Below are 13,527 nucleotides of genomic sequence, written 5' to 3'. Positions count from 1 at the left end.
TGCACTGATTTGCCACTTGACTTTCCTTTGGATGCCTCCATGGACATCTTGCCCATCTCGACTTGGACACATGTGCCAAGGCAACATGTCTTTGAACAAGCCAACTTACACTTTCAAACAGTGTGTTGAGAACAAGCCAATATTAACCCAGTTGGCCCCTGTTCAAAGAAATGTGCAAATCATAAACTTGAGTGGCAAGAAGGTAAATAAAGGTAAATTCTGGGGAGCATCAAGTCTGAGTTAAGCATGGGCTGGGTGGGTCCGGCCAGGGAATATCAGACTGAGTCACCTAGGAAAGTTTAGTGCTGGGGTGCACTGAAGAGAGTTGAGGGGGACTGAAAGCTGGCTGGGGGTGAAGGGCTGATATGGGGTAGAGGCCAGGGTGCAGAATGTCCCCGTATGAGGTGCCCACTTGGTGTCTGTAAATGTGGGTGGGATTGGCAGCCAGGAACTGTCTTTGCATCATTAAGGAATGAATAGCGAAGGGGGGCATGAGTGGTGACAGAACAGCCTGATTCTTCAAGTACTGCAGTGGATGGGAGTAGCTTGGGGTAGCGTGGGAGCCCAAGCTTTCACACATGTCCTGGACCTGAGATACAAATGTCCCTGGATACAGCCCTTGGAACAGGTGAGGGTGCAAGGGGATCTTGTGGCCCTCTGATGTGTAACTGTTGATGTGCGTTGTGTGAGCAGGTTCTGCAGGCTTCATGGACTCACTCACAGCTTCTGGTGTCCTAGGTTTCCCTGGGCCGTCTCTTTGTGTTGAGCAGTGCAAGGGCGTCACAGCCCAGATCTTCTTCTCCGAAGGTCCGTTCTCCAAATCCTCAAGGGTCCTTTTCAGTGGCCGTGCAGTGCAGATATTCTGTGGGCTGCTTTTGGTGCTCAGAATGGGCCGAGCCATATCATCGATCTTGTATCCCAAGGACTCTTCTCCTCTGCCGTTACGTGCTTTCTCCAGAATCTTTGAGTGAGATTCGAGGACCTTTTTAGACATGGGCACAGTCATAGGAGGAACACGACAGGCCCTGGGATGGTAATCTGTGCTTGAGCTCTGACTGTTGCCTGCTTGAAAGAGAGAAGAGTTTTTAATGTCCTGTTGTATTGTGGGGTGTGGGATGCCACAGAGAGAGGATGTGGAAAGAGGCAGTTTGTGCGGAGAGGATTTTGGGAGACTCAAATCAGTTGGTTGCTCCTCTGTTACCCTTTCTGCAGGAGGTCCCTGTTCGTTTTGATTAAGCCTAGCACTGTAATTCAAACCCACATTGTCGGGATGCTGACTTGGGGGAAAGCCCTGGGTGGTCTCACAGTCCCGAGGGTAAACGTCTACACTAAGATACTTGCTTATCTGCTCCTTGCTGAGGTGGTGCTCGGTTTGTCGGCTGAGATTGTGTAGGTGAGGTGAGGAATAAAAGTCACTCAGGAAGCTTGGAGCCTGGCCAGGACGAGGCATCTCAGCAGATTTTTCTATGCTGGAATGGAGGTCAGCCCTCATGAGGTATGGCTCTCTTATCAGGGTAGGCTGTGGCTGAGGAATTGGATCTCCTTCACTACACCCCTCTTTCTGAGAGCTCTCTGTTGAGGACCTCCTGTCCTCACAACCTCTGGACTTGAAACTTTGAGCATGCTGGATAACTGATGGCCGTTTGATCACCATGTTGGTCTCTGTAGTGGAAGGAGCCTGGGAGTTCTGCTGTCCAGAAGATGACCCTTCTGTACTACTGCTGGACAGCCTCCTACTGACTAATGGAGGTGGTGGTCCGTATGGGTAATTATTACGCAGTCCTCCTGTTCCACTGACTTGGGACAGCATCTTCTTCTTAGCTAATGGGGACATGATGCCAGGATTACCCCTAGGGTAGAGGAGGGGATTAAAACTGAAGCCTATTTCTTCTTTTTTAGGGGTCTCAGCCCTTTCAGGTGGGATTTCTGGAGATGTGAGGGGTTTCTGCTTTAGGGTGGGTAGCACCATACCCACCTGGTTTTGGCCCTCTTTTGGCCTAGACTGTTCAATGTTTGAAAGGGCACTTGGAGGCACTTTGTATTCCAGCATCCCATGCTGCCACTGCTCCGGTGTGTGAGAGTTGGGGCGAGGTTGACCATGGTGCAGTGGCATGGCAGCAACAGGAAATCCATCACAATCCTCTGATTTGAGTGGTGCACAATCTTGAGAAAGTGAGGGTAACACATTCCCATTTGCATGCTCGTATGTGTTATGGAGCACAGGTTGATCTTCATCCTGGATCACTAATTGTACGCCTTCATCTTCAGAAATAGGACTCTTTGTTTCTCTGTCCTTCTGTGTTAGAATCTGGTACTGCTGGCTATCCTGCTTCTCTAACAGCTTCTCCTGGAGCTGTTCAGTGTCTTCCATCCCCTACAGACACATAAAAATGTACTTAATGGCAGAATTACACAAAGAAAATGTACAAGCTAACATTGCTTCTCATGCTAGCACAATTACACCCACACATTAGTTAAGTCATATGTGGTGACCGAGGTGATAGGTGATACAACTTTTAAAGATTAAGATTTTTCATTGGTATATTATTTATTTTTGAAACTCATGAAAAAATGACACATCCATTTTTCAGGTTATTGTATTTTAATGATACTTTTCTAAAAATCCCAATTAGTTTAACAGATTATTATTGGAAAGGGTTTAAACTATTTTTAATGCTTGTTCAATGAACAATAAACAACAGTGTGTAATAAAATTGAATAGTTTTAGTTTAGATATATCAAGCTAATATAGCTCTAATGCATAGCCTACACTTCTGCAGTCCAGAATGTGAATAGGTAAAAAGAGAAGGGTGAAAACTGAGATGACTGACAAAAAGGCATGAAATTATTCTGTTTTTACCTCAAAGTAAGTTTCAAGGTCCTTGATTTCATGAATGTTTAGTAGTCTGCTTTAGACATGATTCAGCATTCCCTTTCGAGGATGGTATTTATATTATAACCAGTCAGACCGAGGAACTGTTTTTAGACAGATGGGATAGATTTTGAGATCAAATTTTAAAATGTATTTATTATTCATGTGTTTGAATTGGACTTTAAAATTTGTTATCTCGGATTGTAACCTTTCAGTATGCCATCCATGGGTATATCTTCTCAAAAATTTTAAACACTGAGTGAGCATCCTAGGCACCATCAGAACACGTTGATCAGTTTTTTCAGATCCATCAGTCTCTTTCCAGCTCAACCTGGTGAAAGTTTGGGGCATGGCTACTGTAGCAGGCTAAAGCTTTTATAGAAGATATTTAGGTATAAATATGATATATATGTGTTGGGCGATATGTTACGCCTTAATCTTATCATCCTAACCAATACACAATATTATCATGCTAATTTACTTAATTATTTACAGGGTAAATATGGTAAAGAATAATCCTAAGGGTGTAATGAGTGTAGGGTTGTGGGCAAAGGTTGCTTGAAATATGCTTTATTTTTGCAATTGGTGACACTAGTAGTGCAGAAATGACATATTTGCCCTTTAATTTTGCATGCAAAGAAATGTCAGTCTGCCTAATGCTGGGAAAATTGTGGCTAGGTGGTACTTATGTTGGTTCTAGATGTTCTAATGTTCTGAAGAGTTTGAGAAAGCTTTATAACTGCAGCAGAAACCTTACACACAGACTTGCTGAAGAATGCTGTGAGATCAGCATCTACATACAAATGGCCAACATCAAAGTCTTTCTCAAGACGCGCATATGTTGTGTGCATCAACAGATGACCTTGCGCTTATGCGCACCAGGAGCTGAGCTGTAGGCTTGAAGCTGATACCTCAATGCAAATAACTCTTCTCTCTGTACAAATGAGATGAAAGATGAGGCTGTGTAAGATTTGCATCATTTCATAGCAGAACAAATCAATGCCAAAATCCTTTAAATGCAGTCTGCTTAAATGAGAGTAGAAAACTGAGTCAGCATGATTGCATAAAAGAGACAGCCGACACCTGCTGCCATCCACTATGATCCAGAGCATTATGCAAGTTTAGCACTTTGGAAAAACTTCACGTCTCTAATCAGCAGATGCTTTCCGGAACTTCAGAGTGGTGACAGTATAGTGCAGAGGAGAGCTGTGCACCGCCCATCCATTCATTATCAGTGTTGGAGGAAGAGATGCACAGATGTTTGACATCAGCTGGTGTCAAATAAAAGGCTGGCTCATCTCTTTCACTCTATTTCCTCACTCAACCCAGATGAATGTGCAACTACACGTGAATAATCGCACGTTCATACATCACATTACACTGCACAGAGACAAATAGCTTGTCCCAGCTTGTTTTTGTAGGCTTGAAAGTAGCATGATTGCCTTGATCTACTATCTGACACCATTTTATGGTAATTTATACTGTGTGGGCCCTAAATGTGTATGTTAATTGTACTTTTGTACCAAGTTGACAGTAAAATAAAAGCATTATATGAAGAGCAGCTGCACACATGATTAGTAAAATGCTCTTCTTGTCCTTAATGCTTGGTTAGGTTTTAATGTATACAGAGTTGGCTGTTTAAGTGAATGTACATATACAGACTACGTATACAGACAAAATACTGAATCCAGTACTGTGCATTAGGTATTGCAGCAGAAATGGAGCCTAATAGACCTGCCGCTGAATAATGTGTCAAACTCTGGCAGTGTAAAGTCAGTATTCATGTCTTATAATCACTGTTGGGAACGTTACTTTAAAAAAGTAATTAGTTATAGTTACTCACTACTTGTTACAAAAAGTAACTGAGTTAGTAACTGAATTACTCTATAATAAAAGTAACTCGTTACCAGGGAAAGTAAAACTCGTTACCAGGGAAAGTAACTATTTGCGTTACTGTAAAAAAAAAAAAAAAAATTGCTATATGTCAAAGAATTTATTTTATTTTTTTTAGCAGTTTTCACAAGTCAGTTGAAATAAGTAGAACAGACAGGTGTTCGTACATAACTTTCGAGATTTATTGCACGTCAACAGACAGCAAGAGTTTTATCCTGCACTCTTTGTAAGAAAAGTGTTTTTGGCCACATCTGCTTTGTAGATGCGTGTGTCACTCATTACATGCACGTTATTGCCTTTGACTACAATGAATTTGAAGTAGTGCTTATATCTCCACCTTGAAAATGCCAACGTTTCATCGGATTGCTCCTGACACGCCATTTCTGCTGCTGCTGCGAATCTCTGTGTAGCTATTGCGTGTGTGTGACTGTTGGTGTTTGGTGCGTGTGTGTAAAAACACTGGCTCTGATTGGCAACCATGAAACACATGAGTCTGCCTTAGCCAATCATAATCTCTTATCTCGTTATTAACCCACCTGCTCACTCGCTGTGTGAGCCAGGGGTGCGTTCGGATTGCATATTAAATCAATGCATAGTAACGCACCGCATTTAACGTAAAGTAACGTTAATGGCATTGTAACGGCGGGAAAAGTAATTAGTTAGATTACCCCGTTACTGAAAAAATAACGTCGTTACCTAACGCCGTTCTTTTAAACGCCGTTATTCCAAACACTGCTTATAATACTGTACAATTGAAGACCCATAATATACATACATATAGCTTTATTTTATATTTTATTACTTATTTCAAAGTATTTTCTCGGCTCGGTGTTCATCTTCAGTTCTCTCTTCACAGCAGTTCAGTCAGTGTACTGTTTGAGTAAATGAATTACTCCGGGATATTGGTTTGTTTGAACTCAGAGGGAGTGTCAGCCACATTAAACAAGTTAACAGCTTGAACTTGAACTCTCTCACACAACAGACACGGAAGAGAAGACAATTTTTTTGGACCAAAATGTATTTTTGATGCTTCAAAAAATTCTAACTGACCCTTTGATGTCACATGGACTACTTTGATGATGTTTTTCTTACCTTTCTGGACATGGACAATATACCGTACACACAGCTTCAATGGAGGGACTGAGAGCTCTCGGACTAAATCTAAAATATCTTAAACTGTGTTCCAAAGATAAACAGAGGTCTTACGGGTTTGGAACAACATGAGGGTAAGTTATTAATTACATCATTTTGCTATCTGGGTGAACTAACCCTTTAACAGAAATTGCTTTGGGGCCTCAAGCAGCCAGTGACTAGCAGGCAAAAATGACCCAGCTGTAACACGGCATGACCGCCCGTTGGCTCAGCACACATTATTCAATAGCCTTGATTGTATTTGGTGCCTGAAGACGGACTGATTTAACAGCACTTACAATGCTCTGATTCTTAGCAGAGCAACGCGCCTATATTTGTACATGTCCTGATTATACTCCATGACACGCTGGCCCCCGAGACAACTCCCAGCATCTCTCTCTCCTAATTTCCTCTCTGAGATCTATAACTCTATTTTAAGTGTTTTTTCCTCTTTTCGGCGCTCCAGTCTTGTCATATCGGCTCTACTTCAAACAGAGAATTCCATTTTCATTTTCTGCCTTGTACAATGTACAATCAATTATCTGGAGAGGACTTTCAAATTGAACAACATACCAGACAGATGAGCTAGGCATGCAGCTGGAAAAGAACCTACAAAAAGCCCTTTTTGTTTCCACACCATAACTTAGTCATTTCATGTGCAGTAGAAATGAATACGGATCACGTAACGGCTTTGAAATGTGTCTAAATTTGACAATTCGAGATAAATTTTCAAACAGCCCTTTCATCTTCTCTGTAATCATTTGCTTATTCATGTGAAAATAATAAGTCAATATTCATTCCCTTCCACGGTCGTGCTCTCCTTTTTTCATATTTACGCTTAACTGGAGTGACATTTGCAAATCCCCATGGATTTATTGGCTTTTAGGGATAAAAATAAGCACACGGTTTCTATAAGAACAAAACTGTGGCATGCATTGGCCCAGTGCACATTGGTCTCTAAGACGTTATAGGAAAACATTTCCACCGCAGCTGCTCTTTGCACAAAATGTCTTGGCGTTTAAAAAATTTTAGCACTGTTAAGATTTCCCCCACAATTAAGTGTAGTGAAAGTGAGTGAAGTGAAAGTGACATTCAGCCAAGTATGGTGACCCATACTCAGAATTTGTGCTCTGCATTTAACCCATCCGAAATGCACACACACAGAGCAGTGAACACACACACACACACTGTGAGCACACACCCGGAGCAGTGGGCAGACATTTATGCTGCGGCGCCCGGGGAGCAGTTGGGGGTTCGATGCCTTGCTCAAGGGCACCTAAGTCGTGGTATTGAAGGTGGAGAGAGAACTGTACATGCACTCCCCCCACCCACAATTCCTGCCGGCCCGGGACTCGAACTCACAACCTTTTTTGATTGGGAGTCCGACTCTCTAACCATTAGGCCACGACTTCCCTTTAATCTCTTTCAAATTGATTTGTGAACAAAACTCAAAGGGAGCTTATGGAAAATGGAACTGGGGGAAAACCTTGTGCTCTGCAGTCCAGAGATTCACAGAAAATAACAGAAACGGGCACAGTGTATAAATCGCCTGCAGTCAGTAAGGCAGACAAATAGCATTTGATTTCCATGCTGTAGTGCAGCGGACAGAGCTTCTAAATCAGCCCAAAAAATTATGTTAAAACCAGCTGCTCCTGACAGCGCTATTCTCACACGTCTGTGACAGCTTATTTGTTGAGGAGAGGAAAGGCAGCCAGTCTGAAGTGGTCTGTCATGGTTGTTCTTCCAGACAGCTTTTTAGGGACCAGGCATGAATTGTATCTGTATTATTATTCTGCACCGAGCTCTATGACAGCCTAAAGAAACCATGCACACTGGACAGGAATATACACTACTGGTGAAAAATTTGCTCTCTTATGCTTACCAAGACTGCATTTATTTATTTCATCAACAAAATACTGTTTTCTATTTTAATATATATTTTAAAATGCTTTATATATATATATATATATATATATATATATATATATATATATATATATATATATATATATATACATAATTGAGTGCCAATAGTGTAATGATGTAATTATGCTGAACATTCAGATTAGCCATCATAGGGATATATAAATATTTTTAATATAAATAGAAAACAGACATAGAAAACAGTTATTTTGAATTGTATAATATTTTTGCAAAGAAATACAGTCTTGATGAGCATAAGAGATTCTATAGATTTTATTTTATTTTATTCCAAATGGGTAATGTATGCAAGGCCAATTTTGGGGCTAGTCACTTTTTCTGTAAGTTTGTGTGTTGCTTCAAAAAAGGCTACAAGGACACAATGAAAGACTGACCGGCTCTGGGATTTTAGCTGAAGTGTCCTTTTCACTCTGAGGTTTTTGTTCCTCCTTTGACCGCTTCATGGTCGTCATTTTTGTTTTTACAACACCCTCCTGGGCATTGGCTTCCTGTTTGCGGGGTTTGACGGGCGGAAGGGGTTTGTCCTCCTCACCTTTAGTAAACCTCTCATAGGGTAGGATGAGTCTGAGGGAAGGAGGAAGTGATACAGGTTAGTAGAATTAGACTGATTCATCATTGCACTTCTACTCAAAATCCTGTCCTTTCAAACTGTTAATAATAATAATAATAATAGCATTGTTTCCTGCAGGCTTTATCTGTTATCCTAGACAAACTGAAATTGACTCATGCATGACATCATGAAACAAAAAAAAAAAGTTTCCTTCCTGTGCACTTCACTGCTACAGAAGATGTGGTTTTGTTCACAATAGATGACTGTTTCTTCATACAGACACTTTTAACCCTATGGGTTTGTACGAAATATACTCTCTATTAAATTGAAAATCTGATGTTTATCTGCTTAACCCCAGGGCATCCTAGATGTAGGTGACTTTGTTTCTCCAGGAGAACACAAACCAAGATTTTTAACTCAAACCGTAGCATGCTATCACTCTTATAATATAAGTGGATGGGAATCACTGCTAAAACATACAATAAATGCATCAAATGGTCTCAAATGGACCATTGACACTACCAGTTGAGATCGTAGAATGTTGTGTCAATGGTCCTTTTGAGATATAGGTGATGGTAGACGTGCTGGTATTCTGTAATGCGATATATCACGGTAATGAATATGCACAATATTGTTATCGTGGGCACTTCTAAATACCGTGAATAATTATACATTAAAAATTATTCATAATTTAGGATGCGTTTAAAGAATACTTTTCCCATCAAGTGGTCAAAATGCACAACACTGCTGTATGCTGCTTGAAAGACGCGTGTCCGCTCGCATGTGAACAAGCACGCATCAGAAGCACATGGGGGAACACTTGAGAGACTCGCTGTATGAAAGCACATTCACTCTCTGACAGCAGATGGCGCTAAACTGCAGAAAATGCAACCGTTACCCTGGAAACCCCATAAATAAAGCAACTGCTCTAATTTCTAAAATTTATTTAAATAGATTTAATTAGCCATTCATATTTGTGGATTTGCTATGGTGTTCCTTAAAGATTTAGACTTAATAGACTTTTTTTACATTTTAATCTGGACTACAACATGCCCTAGATATTGTTTGAAAGTGTTTTGATTCTTTATTGTTCATTCACACTTTACATTAGGGCTTCGTTAGTTTACATTATTTAATTCATGCATTTTTATTATAAATTTATATATATATACAGTCCAGACGAAAAGTTTGGACACACCTTCTCATTCAAAGAGTTTTCTTTATTTTCATGACTATGAAAATTGTAGAGTCACACTGAAGGCATCAAGGGCTATTTGACCAAGAAGGAGAGTGATGGGGTGCTGCGCCAGATGACCTGGCCTCCACAGTCACCGGACCTGAACCCAATCGAGATGGTTTAGGGGTGAGCTGGACCGCAGAGTGAAGGCAAAAGGGCCAACAAGTGCTAAGCATCTCTGGGAACTCCTTCAAGACTGTTGGAAGACCATTTCAGGTGACTACCTCTTGAAGCTCATCAAGAGAATGCCAAGAGTGTGCAAAGCAGTAATCAAAGCAAAAGGTGGCTACTTTGAAGAACCTAGAATATGACATATTTTCAGTTGTTTCACACTTTTTTCTTATGTATATAATTCCATATATAATTCCACATGTGTTAATTCATAGTTTTGATGCCTTCAGTGTGAATCTACAATTTTCATAGTCATGAAAATAAAGAAAACTCTTTGAATGAGTTATAAATATATATATAAATATTACATTTTCCAAGACAGTTTAAAGTAAAAATCTGTTATTGTTAGTAGACAATCGGCATCTTGGACATAAAAATGCATGTAGCTGAAGGAATGGCCAGCTATGAACTCTTGCATGAGTGAATACACACAATGAGGTAAATAGGGGACAAATTGTGGATAATCCTAATGAAAATGTACCTTTTCTATAATGCTCCACATTCCATTAGATCAGTACCATCCAGAAAACTAAGAGTGAAGACTAATGAAAATCAAAGCCAAGATGACAGTAGATATGAAATTATGATTTACTTCAGAATGTTATTGCAATGGGAATGGAGGTAGACAGCAACATGATCTGCCTCTCTACTCTTGTAGCTTGAAGTTTTTATAATGTGTCCGATGTGATTAATGAGTCTGGCTGGGAACTCTTGGAGGCATGCGGAATCATAAATATATCCCACACCAGCCCTAATCCAAATACATTTCACATCTCGTGCATCACGATGAAGAAGCGGTAGGCGAAGTCAAACATAAATATGATGGAGACCGCTAAAAGCGACAGAATGCTCCATTACAAATGTTTGTGATTTTTTTTTGTTGATTTTCTTTTGTGTCTAAAATGTACCTTTTTATCACTCCCTTCATTCTTGTTTAATAAGATCTGGTGGTATCTCAAGCGGGATTCATCTCTTTTAGTTTGTAGCCGTTTGTTTACTCAATGCCGGGATGTTTGGGGCTCTCAGAGGCGGGACGCACTGAGCACGCTCAGACAGGGGCTGTGCGGGAAAACTATGCCGACTGAGGTTTGGCGGCTGGCCAGTGGCAAATCTAAGCAGAAGCCCAGAGGGAACATTCATCTTCAGATCCCATTACCAAAAGAGTTTAAACATGTTACAGCTGCTAAAAGTGGAAAACGTCTCGGTCCGTGCAGTCAAATCAAAATAGCAGGCAGCTGCCAAATACCTGATTCCCACTGTAATGTTTCAATTCATGTTTACATAGTGGAGGTATAATAATGCACACAATGACTTATCTTGTTCACAGCTAATCCTCAGAAATCTCCCTCGTCTGGAACTAAAGGACTTTTTTTTAAACCCCCACAGACTCCTTAGTGAGCTTTAAGCTGTTCTTATGACGACCCAGTTTTAGACCGCGTGCAAAGGGAGACCTTATATTTACCTAATATTCTCTTTCGAATAGCTGGAGGGAAAATTGGTATCAGATGTTACTCTTTTAATTTGCCTATATTTACAGTATGTCTAAGTGCTTTTTTTTATATGAGTGAGAGTTGAGATAAGAATGGAAATAGCCCCCCCGCCACAAGGTGAGATGTCAGGGAATAAATCATGACAAATATCCTCACTCGTTCTCACCACATGACCATTTATGGGAATAACAAGTCACCATTCCCTTCCCATTTCAGTTCACATAGGAAAAAAAAAACTAGAAAATCTTTCCTTGCAAGTTAGGCTGTGTAGTTTTTCTTCAGAAGTAAAATGTTTTTAAGAGGTTGAGGGCGTCTGTGAGATTAATTTTTTTGTTATTTTCATTGAGCTCAGCAGCTGGCAGATAGACAGATGCATAACTCCATTTCATACAGCCGGTAAAGGGCACGATGCCAAGAACAGGAAATATGCAATTAAATGTCCCTTTATGAGAGAGAGAGATAGAGCTAAGCAAACACAGAGATTTAGTTTCAACATTGGTAGGGATACAGATATACATGTACACAGACATTAGTAGTAATTTTGATATCCTTATGTATTCAAGGTTTTTCTTGCCAGTCTTTAGGGTACTGTTGACTTTGATACTAAAATGATAAGAGCCTAAGGTGACTGATGAAATAAAACAGGGACCGTTAAATGTCAATAATATGTGATCAGTCTTTTGCACTGTTAATGCACAATCAGTTCTTTTTAAGGCAAACAAAAAAGGTTCTGCAGGTAATTTGGATGACACGTTTGTATTTCATACATTTTGAGATTTGATAAACACATACCCCCCATGGAAAGAGTGCAACATTTCTGGTTCTACCTTTAACATTTACCACTAAAGTACATAACATAACATGAAAAGTGAAATGTGAAAATGTTTTGCTTAGAAAAATCCAAATTTAGTGCATTTATTTTAATATATATGTTAAAGGACAAAATATCTAACATGGGTATACCTGCAATTTAATTTCATTAAATAATTGGAAATACTTTACTTTTTGGTAAATTCGGATTCTTACTGCTGCTTTTTGCTGATAATCTTGCTGAAACTCACGTTTTGAATATACAAATCCAAATTCAGTAGTTTTTTAAATTAATTTATTCATACAATATAAAAGAACAAAATATTTAATATTTTATTAAATTATTTAATATATTTCATTATTTTCATAAAATCCTTTTAAATATATTAACCTTTTTTATATACAAATTCTCACGGCTGCTTTTTGCTGTTTCCTTTGACGTTTGTCCTGCATTATTGCCTGTAACTTTGGGTGTAGTGAAGAACAAAATATCATTTGACAGTGAATGAAAACATGATACACCATATTTATATTACATCCAGTAGTAATATTACACGCAGTCCCAAAAAGCTGCAAGACAGAAAACACATCAAGTACAGGAAGTAGGTTTTGCAAGAAAAGAGCAAGACCACTGACTGGGCCGGCCTCCAAAATAAAAATAAACAAATGGAAAAAAGCAAATGCACCATTTTTATCACAAATGGTGTGGTGGGATACATTTCGCTGGGCAATGATCCAAAATCCTCCTTGATGGTCTGAACATGTGCTCACTATGGGACTACAAAGAATAACCTGATGTGCCACAAGAGAGATTCATTTACAGGACTATTTCCCCTCATGTGGCTGGAAATGAGGCTCATCCCCCTTTCTGTCCCCATTCCAAACATCTCTACAAAGACCTGCGTTTAACAGAACAGAACTGCTGCCAGTAATGTACAAGAGTCATGCTGAGTTTTTCTCCCCATCAGACTTTACTTGTCAGTCCGTTACAACTGTCTACAACTGTCCAAGCTTCACATGGGACTCCTCTCAGAACCATGATTTTTCTCCATGGATTTTTTGTAAAATGTAAATATATTTTGGCTCAATAAATACTTAATGAATTTGAAATGCAGGTAGATAGGTTTAACATCCATAAAAAACATTTGCATCCCCTTTTAGAGCAGCTGCAAAGTCATGAAAATGAATCAGGCCACAGTTCAAGAGCTGTCTGTAATCACAAGCTCTGCTGAAGTTATTTTAGTTCCTCTATTCAGTGCACTAACTGCAACGGTTCATTTTTAGGCCAGATCAACATGTTTTGCAGACTTTGGCTGGGCTCAGGTGTTCTCAAAGCCTCTGTCTCAGCTGCCCGCTCTGTGATGGAGCTGGAAGCGGCTGCTTATTTATATGAACTTGAAGGCTGTGCATTCACTCATCACCACCTGCAGAT

General features: G+C 39.8%; 1 protein-coding gene across 1 annotated transcript in view; it reads right to left on the bottom strand.

Annotated features, from left to right (window-relative positions):
* Positions 1 to 220: 220 nt before the first annotated feature.
* LOC132121275 (AT-rich interactive domain-containing protein 5B-like) overlaps positions 221 to 13,527 on the bottom strand; it is a 125,808-nt gene continuing 112,501 nt past the window's right edge. Inside the window, exons 9-10 of the mRNA XM_059530524.1 lie at positions 8,212 to 8,401; positions 221 to 2,374 (exon numbers count right to left, since the gene is read on the bottom strand). Coding sequence (XP_059386507.1) covers positions 290 to 2,374; positions 8,212 to 8,401 — 2,275 coding nt within the window. The 3' untranslated portion in view covers positions 221 to 289. The remainder of the gene's footprint in view (positions 2,375 to 8,211; positions 8,402 to 13,527) is intronic.

This window comes from Carassius carassius, chromosome 39 (assembly GCF_963082965.1).
Source record: "Carassius carassius chromosome 39, fCarCar2.1, whole genome shotgun sequence".
Lineage (NCBI taxonomy): Eukaryota > Metazoa > Chordata > Actinopteri > Cypriniformes > Cyprinidae > Carassius > Carassius carassius.
This window is presented reverse-complemented; position numbering and strand designations above follow the sequence as displayed.